The sequence below is a fragment of the Phaethon aethereus genome (genome assembly GCF_964289735.1).
Source record: "Phaethon aethereus genome assembly, chromosome: 3".
Lineage (NCBI taxonomy): Eukaryota > Metazoa > Chordata > Aves > Phaethontiformes > Phaethontidae > Phaethon > Phaethon aethereus.
Window position 1 is genome coordinate 84,946,255 of NC_138576.1, and position 19,635 is coordinate 84,965,889.

The following is a 19,635-nucleotide window of genomic DNA, read 5'->3' on the forward strand; positions in this document are numbered from 1 at the left end:
GGTAATGAGGCCCTACGTATCCAGGACATCTGCCATTTAGCTTGTTTTCCTAAGTCCACTATGCTACAGAGGTGACAGGAAGACTTAGTGTTTTCCATATCAAAGGATACCTTAGTAGGAGGTAGGTATTAAAAAGGTTTTGAAAACAGACTGCAAAAATGTGTTATTTCAGAAATCCACATACAGTGCAACTGAATAAAAATGAACACTTTTAGTCAAACTTACCTTCTCTGAAGTATTTTGAAGAACGATGTCAAAGTGTGATAACACTGACAAAAATGTGCAGATGCTTGTTTTAAGCTTTTCTTCATCCTAAAGCAAAAGAGAATGTAAAAAGAAATATGCATATATAAAATGTTTTTATACCCTGTAAGTTTTTACAGCATGTTCTGCAGACGCAATATCAACGCTATTAAAAAAACATGAGATTCCACAGCAAGACTCACTAAAATACGAAGTTCCTATTATTAAGATTTCATTTTTCCTAACATATTATTTGCTTTTTACTAACACATCAATCAGAATTAAGTATACAGCAGTGTAAATGAGCTAAAATTCAACCCGAATTCACCATATCCCATCTCCCTCCACCAAAAAGCTCTAAACCCTATAAAAACCTTGGGGATTCTTTTCCGGGTATTGGACACAGAACAAAAAGCCTAGCATCAGCCTCACCCATGTTCTGTACTGGAAGAAATGAGTTTCCACACATCTATTCACCACTTCTCCTTACATAGTTCCTATTCATCCATTTTGCCACAGCATTGCAGCACACATCACTAGCAAGAAAAGTTGTCTCACAGTAGTACTAATAACCTGCCTGGTTTTGGGCGAAAAATGTATATATACAGTTTTGCAATTTTTCTATTTAATTTTAGTTCTTTTCCTACTGTTTGGCTTTTAAAAAAACTACAGTAGCATCTAGGCTATTGGATAAGCAAGACAATATTTACGTTTAACTATTATGAGTGGTGGACTTCAGCAGAGGTACGACTGCAAGTCATGTCTTCCTATATGCTGGAGAAGATGCAAGTACATACACTTTCTACTCAGCCCCAATGTACAATGCTAACAAATTCAAGAATATCAATACAGACAATTGATACAGGTCAAGTTTTAGGGGTAATTGAAGAACCCAAGATATAAAAATGAAATGCTAGCAAGTCGGTTCTCAGTCAACCCTTTCATGACTTTCACGAATTCAAACCCTGCCTCCAGTTTTAGAATCACATTACAGAACTCCACTGTGAGAGATGTCCATATAAAAGCTTCAAATTGAGTATGTGTTATGCAAGCCATGTCCCCACTGACAAACAAGATGCAGAAGACAAAAGCTGGGTGTGGAAACCACAAGTGACTTTGCAGTATCTTCCCAAACTCAGAATCTAGGGCATCCGTGTGTTCCTGATGCCTCTTACACTGGCAACTGCGAAGAGTACTCTGACTCACTATGCCAGCTCTACTCTAACCAGAGTAGTACATTATAGAAGGAAATCTCTCAACTGGAAGAATTCACTTGTCTTCAGCCACTTTTATATCACAAATTTCTACATGTCTCAGACTATAGTCCAAGCTCACTTCCAAGTTAATTTAATCTCCCCTACAACCCACTGCTTCTAAAGGAAAACTGGAATACATTGAAAATAACGTACAGGAAGACAAACTGTACCCTCTTTGTTCAAATTACTCTTCAAGTGAATGCCAAAGTTATTACTTACATAGCAAAAGCAATCCCAGAATTTATTAAGGAACTGGGGGTATTTATGTAGACTCAAGATAACAATCCATTCTATGAAGTATTTCACAGATGCCTGATTGTTACCAAATCCAGCCTGGAAAACTTTGTCAAGGGTTCCACACAAAAAATTCTGAGAAAACAAAATCAGATAATCACTTAGTATATTGTTAAGAGTTATTTCCATGAAGGAATCAATTCTAAATAAAGAACATTCTCATCTTTATTGTAGTGTTAGAAATATTCTTAAATACTCAAAACATTTTAGAACCATCTAATTTCTGTATTATAATTTTCAAATATTTTATTATGAAGCATTAAACTAAAATTTCTCAATTTTCTGAGTGTTCATAAAGTAGCAACATTTTTACTGAATGGAAAGCTTTAAATCAGATAGTCAGTACAGAGTTTTAGCTAGTTTTAACAGAAACAATCTAGTTCCCTGTAATTCACAAATACAAGAACCAGTTTCCTGTGACCTCTAGAAATGCACCATAAATCCATGACTTCAGACTGAAAGAATGGAACTACACAAAACGTCTACATCAGCCACAGAGACTACATGCCTTTTATACCCTGCTGTAATTTAACATATGCAGTTTGCATTTCACCAAATTATTCCTGAAAGCAGGTATTTATTTATTTGTAGAATAAGAATTCATAGTGAAGAGCAATACCTGATCAAGCTTCGGAAGAAGAACTAGAAGTGTCTGCCATACCCGATTTTTAATTCTGTGCTGTAAAGAGTTTGCATAATAGCGTGTTCTAGATCTGGATACCACTTCATCCTAAGAGCAAATTAAAAGGTTTATTACCTATTCATCCTTCAAAATTGAATACGTAAAAATATACTTCAATGTACTGAGAAAGCAGCATCTACTGCACAGCTAATATCAGCATTAAAGTTAGGAAAAATATATTAATTTCCATTTATTTAGAATTAAGTTTTTTAGCTTGTCCATGAGAAGTTTGGAAAGTTGAATATACAATTCCACTTAATATTTTTACTTAAGAGCACAAAAATGTTAGATATTAAGACTCTTCAAACAGCAGAAAGTTGAAGAATTTACAGCACCTACAAGAATAAAGATCCTAAGTGAAAAGATGAGTATAGAAATGAAAACATTTCTATTTTAGTGTCTACATTTAAAAAAATGGGTTTAGTCACAGAATCACAGAATGGTAGGGCTTGGAAGGGACCTCTGAAGACCATCTCATCCAACCCCCTGCCAAGGCAGGATCACCGAGGGCAGGCTGCACAGGAATGTGTCCAGTTGGGTTTTGAAGGTCTCCAGAGGAGACTCCACAACCTCTCTGGGCAGCCTGTTCCAGTGCTCCGTCACCCTCACAGTAAGGAAGTTTTTCCTCATGGTGAGGTGGAATGCTTAGCTTGTAACTGCAGCTCCAGTTTTAAGACAAATTGATATTCTGCAATAAGATGTTTTATGTGAAAGAAAACAGATGAGATAAACAGAGTTTTGAAAAGATTTGAAATTCACTTTCTCGCATAGCTTAGATTCTTTCCCTACATACTCTGTTTTGGCCTTCAAAATAGATGATACCCAGAATATTTCCTTAACTTTTTAAAAAGAAATTATTTTGGTGATCCAAGTCCTGTATTAACATTAAAATACAAACACACTTTATTTTTACATGTTTGCACTTCATATTTAAGCAAGGAAATCACTTTTAAAGCTCACCTTTCCCACTTAATCAATCTTACAGCACAAGTATTAACCACTTTCCTCCAGTAGTTAATTGACAGGAATGAAGGACCATCCACTTCTTGTTTTTCAGACAAAAGCAGAATTGCACAGGCAATGTTCTAATAGCAGCTGTAGTCCTTTACCACTGATGTTAAACTAGTGCCAATGCATAAGTAGCTATTCTATCAATGAAAATCAGACCCCAACCTTCTCCATTAATCCTATTTATAAAGGTCTTCTAAGGAGACAACAGCACTCTCAATTCAAAAGCTAGTCTGCAATTGTTACAGTGAAATATGGTGCTTCAAACTGCAGCCTAAAGGAAGATTCTTAATGGAACAATGCTGACAATTTGAATAATGTTCTGTGAAGTTATAAAATCCACTAAAAAGAGAGAAATAAACCCAAAAGACAATTTTTACTATTTTGTTTTGGCTGAATTGACTTCTATCTCATAACAAAACAAAAAAAAAAAGTATATTACTGGTATATTATCTAGACAGGCTACACAAAGAACTGTAAAATGTAAAATGTTTGCATTTTAATAACTGTATTAACATTACATTTATATGCCAAGAGAAATGAAGTTTACTTTATCAAGCAGTTTGATGAAAATGTCTTCCATAAACGTCTTATGCAACATATTTGATCCATCCAACAAGCAAAGAAATTTAATGGCACAAACCCGAACATAGTGATCGTCTCGATTTGTACTGTAAAATATTAATTAAAAAAAATAAAATCAAAGTCTACTTATTCAGACATAAAGACAATTCCTAAATTATAAAAAAAGCACCAAACATCATCTTGAACAAGCTTTCTGTAGTGAGACAATATGCAAATACCTAGAACAAACATTTTAAGGTTTGTTGATCCTTGCTGATGAAGACAACTGAGTTCCAGATAATGTGCCCCTGCTTCTAGCTACAGGTCTTTAACAACATCTAAGCATTTAAAATAATTTTCTGCAGAAATAGCTGTATCGTAAGAAGTTTTTGTAAACTGTAATCTTAAAACAATTTATGCTTGCAGTTTTGGTCAAATATTCTAGTTGAAAACAACACTTGATTCCTATTAGTTACTCTGGGACATCTGGAATAATTAATGCCAAGAGTAGAATTAATGACATAAGTAACAAAGCATCACACAGCTGCAGACTGTCACAACCAGATATTTGGAAAACAAGAAGCTCTTGGGAGAAAATACAGGACTACTGAACTAGAAGTGGTAGTACATTTTTAAGAACTCAGGTTTTAGCAACTACTAACACTTCCCAAAGCACTATGTTAGACTGTTTCTCTGTCTTTCTTCCACTGAGTAAAGGTGGGAGTGAAGCTACAAAAAAACTTCAATAATGCAGTAGCCAATGTCCCTGTTTCAAAAACTGGAAGCAGAACCTATTGTCAGTATGCAAGCTAAAAAGGCCTATAACCAATGTTGAAAAGCCAAGTTCCAAATCTGGCTGCATTAAAGCCTGAGTTTCTTAACTGTTGTGTCTACAATGATGAGGTACATATTCAGCACTCGGTAAAATATCTGCATCCTAAAAGGCATTACTTTTATGAAGGGACACAATGAGAAAGTAGTTATTTCCATTCAATTCAGGTTAACAAATTTTATCCTGAAAATATTTCACATTTTTCTACATTTTGTATTTGAATTATGAATATGTGATATATACCCCTTTTACTAACAGCTATGAAGGTTATGAATACACTCATAAGAAGTTAACTTCAAAACCAGCATCCTTCCTATTGTATCAATCGTAATGAAGATGCAATTCAGACCAAGTATTATAAGATGTTATCTTCAAAATCATTACCTTTCTGTAACAACATTTGCTGCACATTCTTCTCCAAGATCTTCTATGAAGGCATGCACATCCTGAGTAAGTCTTCACAGATGAAAGAAGATAAAGCAACGGCATTAGCAGAATAGCAGATTATTTCAATAATGATCTCAAAGTTTAAAAGAAAATACAGCACATAAAATTATAAAAAATACAATCACAAAGACTTTTTTTTTTATACCTTTGGTCTCTCCTAAATACAGTTCCAAAGATACAACCCTCAGTGATAAGTTCATAATAATTTCCAGCATTTAAGAAAGCATTTGTCAAGGCACTTCTCTCATCAACAGTGGAAAATATCAAAGATCGACAACAATGACTAAGGACTACATTGAAGACTCCAGTCTTTGTAGTGGACATATCTATGAGCTTGAAAATTATCTGAAAAGAAGAAAAAATAACAGATTCAAAATCTAGTTTTCAGAAGTGCTAGTATTATTAGAATATTGCACTGGTATCTATTTTAGCAGGTCTGATCTCCTTCTGCATCCTGCATCTGCTCAGGTTAATGCTGTCTTCAATTTATTTACAATTCCCTGATTCTAAGGGCAGGTAAAGAGGCAACAATTGGCCCAGTACACGTTTATGTTAACAGAAGATAGAACTGATCTTTGCTTAAACAGATGTAACACCAGATGCTTTACACAGCTCCTGATAACTGGAACAAGTGCACCTGGGCTTACTTCAGTGAGTACAATCCTGGTGTTTTTAATTAATCCTTACCAGTTTAGAAAAAACTTAAACATTAAACAAAATTTCTTCCATAGGCAGCCATAGCACTAATTCTCTTCTTTAATAGGTATTACACTCACGTTCAAGTTAAAGTTCGAATTTGAATTAAAGTGGAAAAATGTCTTTGTACCATTTACTTTTTTTTTTTTAGGTCATATTTAAGATATATGAAACAGCTATCTAGAAGTTCTCCAAAAGGAGAAAAATAAAACAAAACAAAACGGCCCCCAAATTTTCCAGTCCTCCTCCCTTCATTAGGCTAAGTGCAAAAGTAAACTTCAGTTACAAAGAAAATATTTTCCAAGAAATAGCAAGCATTTGGGAGAGGACAGGGAGATTCAGAATGAACAGGTGGGTTTTTCATAAATTCCTTTTTAGACAATGTTAGTTAGAGCTGTCCATGAGAATGGTTTTCCAGAAGGTGTGACAGCTCTTACAAGACAAAGCTGCTTCTCTTCCCCGCTATGAAATGATACTTTTGATAATGTGACATTCTTTGACAATAACTTTTTATAGAGAAAGTTGCTCTGAACTGCTAAGGATCAAAGCACCAAAGCAGCTCACGAAGAGCCTAAACTGAAATACTGGAACGTACTTTGAAGAAAGACTATTTGGTGGGGGGAAAAAAAAAATCCAAAACCCACAAACCAACCCACCCTAGAAGCATTTGGCTTTTTTACAAAGTATTCAAACTTAACTTTTAGTGCAAAGACAGGCATTGTAACTTTCCCAATAATTCCAAAATTGAACTACTGTGTTTCACCTGAGAAGTTTACTACACGTTTCTCAAAATCCTGGAATGTTTTTCAATTGTTTCATTAACACAGTAAAAGTCCAGCACACACAAAAGAAATTTAAATTCTAGCACAATTAACATTTGAGTAAGTCACATAGAAAAAGCAAAAAATCAGAAGAAATTAAGCCTAAAACAACTGCGGAAGGCCTTCCGGATTTTACCATAGCAATATTCCCTTTTTTGGCTCAAAAATACCCCTTTGTTCCACCCCTTCTAACTATTACTAAAAAGACAGAGTGCACTGTGGTAGACAATATTAAAATTATGCTTCTGTGACAAATCAGTGTCAGGCAGTTCTGTTTTTTCTTTCTGTTTAGCTAAAGCTATAGAGCCATTGCACAAGGTATCAATGGCGATAGAGACTGCCAAGGAGTGGGATAAGAATATACTTAAGTAGACACTTGCTTGGGAACTTTATCTTCATTTTCTCATGAAGGGGCAGAAGGTGGCTCGACCAGATGCCCTTTGTTGAGTATAGGAGACCTTCATTACCTCCTTGATGCCTGCTGTCATGGTATGTCCCACTGCAGACAATGGGATAGCTGTCACACAGACTCAAGACTCTCAACATTGGAAAAATACACCTTACATAACGCTTGAAATACTAACACTGAAGTTAAGACAGTCATTCTAAGAATTTAAACAAGTTTTGAGAGCAAGAAAAATAAAAACCAAACTACAGCTCATCAGTTACTACAACACTGAGCATACAATTATCTGTTACAGATACTCATTAAAAGAAAAAGCTACCAGATTCCTAGAACTGAGGAGATATCTTACCATCTTTGCACACGTATCTTATTTTGGCTTGGGCCCACATTAAGACTACAAATGTCAAGTGTTATCTACTGTTTAAAACAGATGACAGTAACATTAATTTGAAGAAAGTTTTCAAAAAGAACAAAGAGAAAATAAATGGGACTATATTTTAAGATACTTAAGGCTAATATGGAGATATCACAGCAATTTTAAATTGCTATGAAGAGTCCATTTTTCTGTATTTTATTAAAAATAACTTTGGAGTATCTGGGCTGAAAATAAAGTGAAGACATTTACTATTATTTACAGTTATGAGTGTGATACCAGGACAGAGCTACTTAAGGTAACTTCAAAGCAAAACTGCCCCCCCTCCTGGTGTGATTTCTGTGCTAAGTGCAAAGCAGCGCGTGAGACACTCAGTCTAAGCATAGTCTAAGCATACATATACACTGCTAAGTAATTTATAATGTATTACTGCTCTGGTAAAAGTCTTGCAGTCATTGTGCACTGTTCTGCGCAAACATTCAATTAATGCTCAGAGGGGAAAAAAAGCAAGAAAACCAAGAAAGATTGAGAAAAGAAAGAGTAAGCAAATTTCCAGTGTATAAAGCCAAGATGAACCAACATCCAAGTATTGAATACGGTTTTAGTAACTCAAAATGAAAAAAGAACACCATGACAGATGCAAGAACGTCTGGAGTACATGAAGTTGCATACATCTTACAAAAAAAAAGACACTTTTTTTCTCTTCTTGACTATGGAGGCAGCTCTACCATGCAGTATTAAATTGAACTCTGAGGTGACTATAATTTTTATGATTTCTACACATGGACCCTCAAGAGGAAAAAAAACAGTTTAAAGAAGCAGTCCAAGTTGGCTTATTCAATAGCATCTATTAAAGTTTTGAATGGTTCTAACTTTTCATTTAAGAAAGTATTTTCATAAAGACTGAACTACAAGAAAAAGGCATAATTTTTCCAGAAAATTAATAGTTTGTGATAGTTCAGGTGGCAAATCCTGAATAAAATATTCAGGAGGAAGTGTGTAATGTAAAAATAAAGACAAAAAAACCCTGTAAAAATAAAGAAAAAAACTGTTTTGCTGAATGCGGAAGATATTCAACAGTCTGAAAAATAAAAAAATAGTACTTTTGATTTTCTGTGTTACAAGAACAAACAATATTTGTTTACCCTCAATCTAATTCTCAGATCTTTTGTCTTAACACTCTCAAATTAGTACCTTTTTGGAAATGAAAAATTCATAGCAATAGCTGAAAGGACAATAAAAACACATTTTTAGATAAAATTTATGTTCACTTCCCAAAAAAGAATTCTTAAACTGACCTCTTTTATTTTGGCATACGCTTGGCCCTTTGCACTTGCAGCAACAGCTAGAACCTCAGTATCAAAGATGAACTGAACAAAAGCTTTTAGATTGGACCAAAATATTATCTGTGTGTTGCTCAAAGAGGATATAATTTTCCAAGCCAAATCAAATGCTTCTATGCAGAGAGACTCCGATGAATCCAGAAGCTGAAAACAAAGGGAAGAAAGAAGTGTTACATTTGACAAAACACACCCCAAAGCCATTAATATCATGCAATTGTTTTACCTTTTACCTTGGGAACGAGGACTTTCATGCAGTTGAACACCGGTAAAACTTGGTCTGAAGGAAGAATTGTTAGGGCTTCTAATGCAGACTGTAGAATTTTTCTTGACTTTTCAACTGTAGATAATGACATTTCTGAAGTTTCTTCATAATCTTGAGCCAGTGTTGGAAATGAATTTAAAATGAAACGAAGGCAAATCCACTGGTCACGAACATAGCGTGCAACAATTTTTCCCCATCCTTGAGATGATGTTTCTTCGCATAAGCTGTAAGAAGAAGAGTATTATTCTTAAATATATACTGTATTAATTTATCCTGCATATTCTACTCCACCAGGAACATCTTAACTGTACAAACTCACTATACTTTTTCAAAACACTACAGTTTACACAGGTTCAAAGGGAGACTGGACAACTTCATGGAAGAGAAATCTACCAATAAAGTTTTTTAAACACAGAGGAATAAGTTCTGAGCTCAGGTAGTCTCGTTAGTCATAAACATCTGGGGGAGTATGCCATGGAAACTTCACTATACGCTGTCCATCTTTTTTTGTTACCGAAGGATTTGGTTTTTGGCTCTCAGACTTGCTCTGGGCTTCCCTTCCCCAACAGTAAATAAATTCCATGTAGACTTGCTTGCGTGCATGTTATGGCTTTGCGCAGTGTATATACTTTTAAGCTGGCATAAGGATAAACAATGTTCAAAGCTATCTCTGGCTTCATAGCACTAGAGGACTGAGCAAAAGAACCTTTGGTCTGATCAATTATGGCTGCTTTAATGGTCTAAAACTTGAACGTAAAAGACAAAAGAGCAACTGACTGAGTAGTTCGTGTTCAGAATTCTTCATTTATCTTGGTAAAAAGTTAACAAAGAAAAGAACAGGAAAAGCTACCATCTTAATCAGTTTCTAAACAAATTTATTCTGGAGAATTACTGCAGCTATAGTACAGACATACCTACTTTTTTCTTCAGTATAAGATGGCTTCTTTAATACTTCATTAAATTGAGAAAAGGAAATAAATCTCTTCAGAGCATCCACAGAAGGCAGAGATTCAAGATGTGCTTCAGGTTTCTGATCCGTTATCTTGCAAACTGCTGCAAGTGAAGCCATGCTAGCTACTTTTTTGATTTGTTCTTTAAGCTTTGGCTCCTAATTAAAACCAAATCATACATGAGCAAACATGCACTGATTTCTTCCAATATGACACAAATAACTTACTGATACATTTGATAATCCTCCAATTTATATCACCTCAGACACCGTAAGATAGCAACTCAGCATCCTTCTGAATAGGGTAAGAATTTTCTTACCCTATGCATAACACAGTTTTGCTCAGTTGGGTCAGTGCAATGAATCACAAGTTGCAAGCACTGAAAAAAGTATAAATCTTGCAAATCACAGTGACTTATTCGTTAAGTGCAGGTGCCTAACTCGACTATGATGGAACACTTCTATTTTGCCAGGTAGCAATTTATATATAAATATTGCTGGATAGCAATTAGAAAAAAGATGCGGGTCCACATAGTCAGAGACCCAGCGCAACAAGACAGCTGAAATTCAGAATACCACATGCTAAGTGCTCCAAGAGGTTAAAAGGTCACAATGTCTACTATGATTATTTTGTGTCATAAACACAGATATTCAGAGACATGAAATAAAGTCTCAATTAAAAAAGTCAATTAGCATATATTATGCTAATTGTATTAAAAGCTCAACATTATTTATGTATCTTCAAGTTACTTTCACAGTAAAAGACAGAAAAGACGTTTCTCATCTGTAATTACTCAGCGTTTTCTTTTTTCTTCTTAAACTGAGGATATACTATATTTGCAGCTGAAGAAATCATCATGACAATGTAAGTCCACTGAATTCAAAAGAAGTTGGTAGAGGCCCCCAGTGAACACTTAAGTTTGAACCATAAAATGTTTACTTTGAAACTACTGGAATAAGTGCATAATTCATATAACCAAAGGGGAAAAAAAAAATTAAGTCTTGCTCTTTGTTACCTTACAAAAGTAAACCTAGCAAATCAAATACTTACAATCTTTTTAATGTGTTATTAACTGTTCTTGATCAATAAGTCAGCCCAGAAAATACCAAAGATTATACTGCCCAACAGATCTTAGTTTATATAAAAGAAGGAGATTTAAGTTATTAATGTTTCTTTACCTTTTGAAAATATATCTATTTCAGATATACTAGCCTAATACATACAACTATGGGACAATGAACATACTATACGAAGGAGGCAAAGCAATGCTTGGTTCTGGAATTTCTTTTTCTCTTTATGTTCCAGCTTGGAAATTCAACAGATCATTAATACAAATGGCATTTAACTGTTCATTTAACAGTAGCTTCCTTGATAAGATTTGTTCGTATCTGAGGAAAAAGCTTTTCAGTACACATAGTCCATTATTACAACTAAAGTTTTACTTTAGCTACACACACTTCAAAAAAATGTAACATTAAGTACTAAAAATCTTAGCTACAAATATTTTACATTATCATTACACTGCCAGGTACAGACATGTATGTGTTAGGGAACATATACAGACAAACCTTTAATTAGTTTATTATGTTATTATATATTTATCTTAATATGTATAATAACATATTACAAATAAAATATTTGTACATTAATTTGTATTTATAGTATGTTTATATAATTATGTATAATTTAAAGAATATATAAGCATCACAAAGAAAACACTTCCTTTAATTAATATTTACTAGTTTATTTTATATTAATATTTACTGTTGTAAATAACATTAAATTACCTCTTCACAATTTCTCTCCTGAAGATTAAGAATAGATGTGTTTGTCAGGGACAAAATGAAATTCTTGACCGATGGTACCTTCTTCCAGCTGACTTGCAAGCACAAATTCACTATCTCTGGAATTAAAGCTAAGTATAGATCACAACGATCCAGATCGCCAACCTAAAAATGAGGAAACAAAGGTGAACTGAGGCATTAAGAGGAGGAAACTTAACTGAAAAGAAAGAAAACTAATAGTAACAATGATAGCAGAAGGAAAACAACAACAGTCACTGCAGCTGAACAACCTTTTCTTTAATTTTGGGGTGCTTTTTTTTTGTTTGGTTGGTTGGTTTGGTTTGGGGGGGATGATGATTATTTTTTAAATCTTTTCATGTTACAGGTTTAGTTTTAGGGCTCTGGAGTATGCCTTAGAAGGGACAGCGTGAAATTCTGAAAGATATTTCCACTTCTTTTAACTGGTTAAGTTTACTTAACTTCCCTTCCTGGGCCCAAAGGAACGCCAAGTAAAAACACCTCAGTTTGCTTTGAACTCCACTTCCGATACTCAGGCTAACTCAGTTATCAGATCACAGCACCCTGTACACACTCAATGCTGCAACCTTGCACTTCTTCCCCAACTACATTTTATTTCATGGCTATACCTTGCTTGTTTTATGGCTTTTTTATTCTCCTCTTGTACTTGCAACTTTTCTTCACGTATCATAAAACACACCCCTGTACAAAGCCATGTACTCAAGGGACCACATGAAGAACAGCTTTTCCTTCTTTTGTTTTGAGAGCAAATAGACCTTTGAATTTTCACTTATCTTCAGAAGCCATTCTCCTGATTCAATTTTAGCTTTTCTCTGATGCAGGAGCACTCTTCACATCCATCTTACATCGCACTCTTGTTTTGGGGACCGTGCACTATCTGATTTATTTTCTTTCTTTGCATCTCCCCTTCAATTTGTGTTTTCCATACTGTTTCTGAGAAAGTACCCCAGAGTCTCAAGATCCTCTCCAAGTTTCCACCCTTGCAGAAACACATGCTTTCCTTTCCCCGTCAATTTATAGGGTTTTTTTTTCACTCTCCCAAACACAAGAAGCAAATTTGACTTCTGTTCATTATAATTTCTGCACACTTGTCCATATAGCTTTCTCCATGAAGCCTAAACTGGCCTTCCTTTCTAAACTCACTCTTCACTAAATTCTAAAAATGCCACAACAATTTGTCCATCTCCTCATTACAGTCACCTCTCTAATCTTTCTGGTCTTCTCCCTTCTTCCCAATAGTCTACCCAAATGCACTCTACTAAATTAACAATCTTTAAACTGATGTCTTCTTTTTAAATCTCTATTTTAGTTTTCTGCCTTTTATCGTATAAAATCAAAAGCAACACAATTAAAGGTAACAATTAAAAGAATTCTGAAGATCTTAAAACTTTTCATTTTCTCTTACACCATATCATTCTCTTGAAACTCCTCATCTATTTTTACCTCGCATTTAAAGTTCCTGCTGTACATTTCGTTGAGCTTTTGTGTTTTAAGAATCAATCTCCTTTTTAACTTCTACCAAGTCCTCTTTCTCAAATCTATTTTCTTCCCAAAATAACATCATTCTCCTCATCCACATTACATTCTGATTCTTCTTTCTCCATCTGGAAACATCTGTAAATGTTTTGGTTTACATGTCTTGTGTCTTTTTATTTACCTATGACTTGAAAGCACTTAAGGAAACATGCAGTGCAGTTCTTTGATACATTCAACAGGATGTTTTTAAAGAAGTCAAATTCCTCTACCATCAAGTCACAGGTTTCTTTGGGGTATAAACCTAAACACTAGCCACAAAGAGCAAACAGTGGAAGATAGTCAATAAAGATGTTAACCAGGCTGAGTACTAAAACTCTCAAAACTCCAAACATTTTATGTCCACAACTGTACTAGTAGATACGATACAGTACAATGTGATACTCATGATTTCTTACTATATGATTTCTTTAGATTTGAGAAGAAGGAGCATGTACTACAGACACTAAACACTACTTGTGAACACCCTTTTTTTTTCCCCCTCTGTATTCTTACTGTGCTAATTCAAAAAAGTTAAAATAAGTGTTTCTAAGCAAATTTACTTTCTAGGTGTTTGAAGATTTGATATGAATACCAGGAACACTGATAAATCAAATTAACAAGCAAAATCACATCAAAGTATGTCTCATAATAATTACTTACACTGCTTAACTCATTTGTAGTAAGCCGTCGGAGAACAAATTCAAGAATACTCTCCACGGGTGTCATTAGAGATTTCCAGATAAAAACCAATACCTCATCTGGGTCAAGAGAAAAAAAAACATAAATTTTAACGTACAGAAATACACTTACCTTACGAAATGTATTATATCATGCAGATTTAATTAAGGTAGAGATTCAAAGCTATACAGTAATAAGTATTCAAATACCTAAGAATACCTTAAAACAGCTCTGTACTCTTTAGCAGTATAAGCCATAGGGCTGAAAGAATTAAACCAAATTATATTCTTTCCTGAGATTTATCATGAATTAGTGAACCAAAACCCACATAAAAACAGAAGACCAAAGCATAATTTTCCAACTTTTAATGCACACTTTTGTCCTATTCCCAACCCTCTGTACAAACAGCTTATTAATGAACATAGACTTTAATGAAGAACAAAAGTTTTCATATGTAGCAATCAATTGTATCTGAGAAAAATGCAGTTATCCATTTCTAATATATACAGAAGTGAAAACTGGTTTTGGGGGTTTATTTGCTGTTTAGAAATAATTCAGCTTTGGATACAGAGTATCTTACAAGGTTTCAGTCAAGTAGCTTCCTGGCTTAACATTGTAAACCAAACCACAAGGTTGTAACAGGAAATACTATACTTCCTCTAAAAAAGGGCTGCACTACACAGCATACCACATGTGCATAGCATTTCACAAACAAAAAGACAGAAGTTTATTACACAAGGGAAGTACATCACTCCAGTAAAACATATTTAACCACAGACACACTTCAATCTATGCTGCAAGGGTAAGGGCTAGCTGAAAGCCAAAGAAATAACATATCGATATGAAAACAGAGTTACAATACTCTACATGACCATCTTGTTCTAAAAATACTGGTCATTAGTTTCAGTATTTAGGAGCGTTACCCAGAGGTTATCGCTGTTGTTTTTTTCTGGAGTTGACCCTGAATTACACTTCATGTAGTGAAGTTATTATGAAATGGAAGACCTTCAAAAGGTAGAAATATAAAGGAACATACTTCCAGAAGTTCCAAATCTGTATTGTACTTACTTTCAATGTTCTCTATTAAAACGACTCATGGGATTGCATTTCTAATGCTCAATTGGTTTATAACAAAGTTTGACTATGTCAGATTATCACCACACACATTTCATCATAAGTCTCAACTCACTAAAACATCTTCTGCAATTAAAATTCAGAAATTCTTCAGATAAACATCTAAGACAGTAAAATCCAAGTCACTACCAGTGGCTCTGTAACTATCAAAAAAATAATTAGCAAAAACTTACTGTTTAGATCAGTGAAGTCTAACAACAGTATAGACAGCAAGTCCTGTAGAAAAATGCTGCTGTTTTCAGCATGCACTGCAGACATGTCTATCCCCATTAGAGTATTCTTAAATAAAACGTTTCCCAATTGTTATTATTTTTGTTTTACAAGCTTAAATTTCTTTCTTCTTCCCTCCCATTTCATCATTTTCCATTTGACAGACAGGACTTTTCACCTCCTGTTTAATCAACATGGAAACAAAACTTCTATATTCTACAGCATTACTCTTCGCACCCAACAACACAGTCAATTCACAGCTGCAGAAACAAGATTTATTACTTGGCTCTCCTGTGCAGGAGGAAGCAGCACAAAACCACTCTAGGAAATAATATAAGAAAAGTAATCCTTGTTTAACTTAACACAAAAAGACATAATATTACAAGTCCCATTCTGAAAGCCTCTCGAGCTGTACTGTAGTACCTATGGGGGCATTCAAAAGGACGGAGACACCAGGATGCTCAGCCTCACCATACTTCAAGAACTCTGTTAGCAGAACTTAGCATGTCAAGTCAGGTATCAAAATTCCCAAGGCAGGAGTGATTGATTATACATCTACATTAGCAAGCACAGTGGCATATAAGGAAATGATTTACAGAGTTAAATATTTGATGCCAAAAACTTAGTATGAGCTCGCATATGTTTCGGAGGGTTCTGCTTCAGGCTTGCTCTAGTCTCCTGCTGTGGACTGAACGCACTCTGGCAGCTGGGGCACATCTTCCAGTTTAGTTTCATCTGATGGAATGCCCTCCAGCAGTCAGAGACCACCCCACAATACGAACTTTAACAGTCTGCGTAATTAGTGCTCAGTATGTCAGTCAAACAACTAAAATTCAAGAGGGGGTGAACACATAAAGCACTTTTTAAAATACGGGTAAGCACTTACTTCAGGGCTGCATTTAGACACCTTTATGAAACCTTGATGCAGAACCTGAATTTTTTTTTTTTTCTCACTTAACAGCTTAGATCTGTGGCCCCGACCCCAAAACTACTCTTGTATTCCATGTTATAAAGACACTGAAAAAAATCCCAAAATAATCTGGGGAAGCAGAAACCAAACGCCAAGATTCCTCTTGTTCCACTTCAGCATTTATTAATAAAATTAATATTGCAATTCTTTGTTTGCTCTCAGGAAAAAAACTACAGGATTATTCTGGTTACAAATTGACCAAGTTCTAACAAAAGGAGTAGCAAGGACTCCATAGCTTTTGTTCAGACTCTTGTGAAAGGGCTACAAGTTAAAGCACTCAACCTGGGAGTGGCCGAAACTCCCAGGCTCTCAGATCAGCAGGCTTGTGCTTAAGCGGGCACCTCAACCTCCTTGCTTCTAACCAAGGTCAAACTAAAGCAAGTCAGTTAAGCATGCCTACTGAAATCATGCCTAATAGTGTGAAATAATCAGAGGCATCCCATCTTTTCCAGTCTAAACAGTGTTAGTTGAGACAAAATTATCTACCAGTCAACTCAGAAAACAGTACATCTAGCAGGATCACTTTACACGCTCAGGTAAGGCTCTGGCTGAACCTGTGGCAACTAAGCAGGTTAGGCTGGATCTCTGTACTGACTTGTTTTTGAAGCAACTAAAAGATTTATGGACCTCATACATTAGCAAGTAATAGGCCTACACATATTTGTAATATGGTCACACTCTCCAAATTTTAACTAACTGTTCATCTAATCCTAATGGATAAAAATTGCCTTCTCAAAGGGCTTCCACATTCTCAATTCCCAGTCCTTGGGACATCTTCAGAAGATCCCATGTAGGATTGGACCCACAGCTCAATTTCGTAACCAATATGCCAGATTGTCAACTTCTACATTTACCACTTCTAGGCTAGTATTAACTTGACAATATAGCCTTAAAACATTAAGTATCTTTGTTTTAGTTAGACTATAATTAATATAAGACACAGTATACTGAAGATATCACTAACCATCTTGCGTATTGGAACATTTTAACGAACGGGTCTGCAATAACTTCAAGAGAAGCTGTAGGCTTTTATCTGTTTTCAGTGTTGGTATGTAAGCATTACTGCCAAGTTTCATCAAGACATCCAGAAGAGGGTTCAAGAAAGCCTCTAGTTCAATCCATTCTATGTTGCTTTTTCCACTACACAAAAACAAAAATTAAAAAGAAAAGTCTTCTTCTGAGTATCTGCCTTAAGTGCTGAAGTCAATTCTGGAAATAAATAGGACAGGTTTCCAAGTCACTTAAGTATCTTTAGAAATGTTACCCAGTGTGTTTGCACCAACAGACGAACAAGGTCTAAGGAATGATCAGTCTGACCAAAAGTCTACAGAGGAAAAACTGACAACTTCCTGACTTGATCAGGCTTTTACTGGGTGACAACTTCCTGACTTGATCAGGCTTTTACTGGGTCATTCAGGATTGTGGGGTTTTGAAAGAGAGAGAAATGTAAAATAAGATATTTCATACTTACCTGCATTTGTTCCTCATCTGCTCTACGTCTGCAGCCAACAGAATCATTGTTGCGACAAGCTTAGCTTCAAACCAGTCAGGCATACAGCAATTTTCTCCTGATTAAAGATATTTTAAGGTTTCCACACTACTTAAAAAATACCTTCATATTAATTTTTAAAACTTTTGTTAACTTAATAAAGTAGTAGTATAACAACAATTAATGCTAACAAGAACATTACTACTAGTTTTTTTGCATTAATTTGTCTAGATACAAACTAAACTCAAACAGAATTGTTTTTCCTCTACACCTCGAAGAGGCTAGTCTCATTGGCCTCTGTGCTGAAAGCAATTTTAGGCAGTATGTTAGACTATATAGTAGCTCCCAATAGACTTTTCTATTTATTTTTAAAATATATTACCATATTGAATGAAGTTAACCATGAATATAATTCCACTATGCTTTGTCAGAAACATCTTCTGTCATTTTGATCAGCCAAAAGTTATACGAAGAACTAAAACTATGCTGTCAAAAGGAAATAAAAAAACCTAACTGAAGTTGCTCTTTTCATCCATCTTCTATGTAGGACTACATCATCATATTTCTAAAATTGTTTCTTAAGCAGTAGTACATAAGCTGGTTTTAGGGTTTTTTGTCTGGTATGCTTTTGGCTTTGGAGACTTAGAAAGCAAAACACACTTTGGATGTCCAGTTCAAGCAGCTGGACATGGTTGATTTTATTTTTTTTTTCTCTTCACAGAGCTGCTTATTAGCCAAGATTCACATCAAACCAAGAAATTACAAAAAAATAGCTCTTCAGAAGTGAAACACAAATGTTTGCCATGGAATTACAGATAATATAGACCAAGGACTAGAAAAACATTTCAGGAGAAAAGAAGATCTGCCAAGTGTTTTCACAAAGCATCTACCTTGGAGTATCAATAGATAAAATTTGCTCTCAACTTTTCTAACCGTAAGACAATCAAGTGAAGTTTCCTGAGCTGCAGGAAGCTTCTGAAACTATTTATCACTAGCAAATTCTGACCTAGCTTTTATATCTCCTACAGGTATAATATTTAAAGTGTTCAGTTTTGACTTTTGATGTTATAAAACTATAAAATTTGCTATGACTGCAGTACTTAAGCAAATAAGTGAGGGCCACGCAAAAGTTAAAGTATTCAAAAAGTCAATTTGCCATTCCTTTCAGTGTATCTGAAAGAAAATTCTAAACTGAAGTTGTAATAATTTAAAATGTGGCAGTGAACAAAGAAGCCTCTGCAGAACTTATCTGCATGTTTATACAGCATACATAGAACCTTCTTCGGTTGTAACATGTGGCAGCTCATCTGCTGCAAGCAGTCCAAGATCAAAAGAACATCGCTACACAGGAAGGTGTGTAATGAGCCACCAAGCTGTGTATCTATATGGAATCTCTCTCCATAAAAACAGTCAATCATTTTACAAAGCTCTACTGAGAAAGGCTACAGAACCCTCACATTCCCTCTGCCCGCGTACTCCAGTATTTTCAGGCACCGCTAAAGAAGTAACAAAAGAAATCTAATGGACAAGTATCAGCACAGCATTAAAACTGAGTATTAAGGCTTAAGTTCAACTAATACTGCAGGACTATTTTATGAAGGAAAACTGGAATCAGAAAATAAAGTTCAAACTTAAGAAC

General features: G+C 35.0%; 1 protein-coding gene across 1 annotated transcript in view; it reads right to left on the reverse strand.

Annotated features, from left to right (window-relative positions):
* TARBP1 (tRNA guanosine 2 -O-methyltransferase TARBP1) overlaps nt 1-19,635 on the reverse strand; it is a gene marked incomplete at both ends in the record, with an annotated part of 36,907 nt that overhangs the window by 8,006 nt on the left and 9,266 nt on the right. The window contains 13 exons of the mRNA XM_081998564.1: nt 226-312; nt 1,719-1,868; nt 2,413-2,523; nt 4,034-4,154; nt 5,264-5,335; nt 5,472-5,671; nt 8,921-9,109; nt 9,196-9,451; nt 10,142-10,335; nt 11,965-12,126; nt 14,176-14,273; nt 17,472-17,647; nt 17,979-18,075. Coding sequence (XP_081854690.1) covers nt 226-312; nt 1,719-1,868; nt 2,413-2,523; nt 4,034-4,154; nt 5,264-5,335; nt 5,472-5,671; nt 8,921-9,109; nt 9,196-9,451; nt 10,142-10,335; nt 11,965-12,126; nt 14,176-14,273; nt 17,472-17,647; nt 17,979-18,075 — 1,913 coding nt within the window. The remainder of the gene's footprint in view (nt 1-225; nt 313-1,718; nt 1,869-2,412; nt 2,524-4,033; nt 4,155-5,263; nt 5,336-5,471; nt 5,672-8,920; nt 9,110-9,195; nt 9,452-10,141; nt 10,336-11,964; nt 12,127-14,175; nt 14,274-17,471; nt 17,648-17,978; nt 18,076-19,635) is intronic.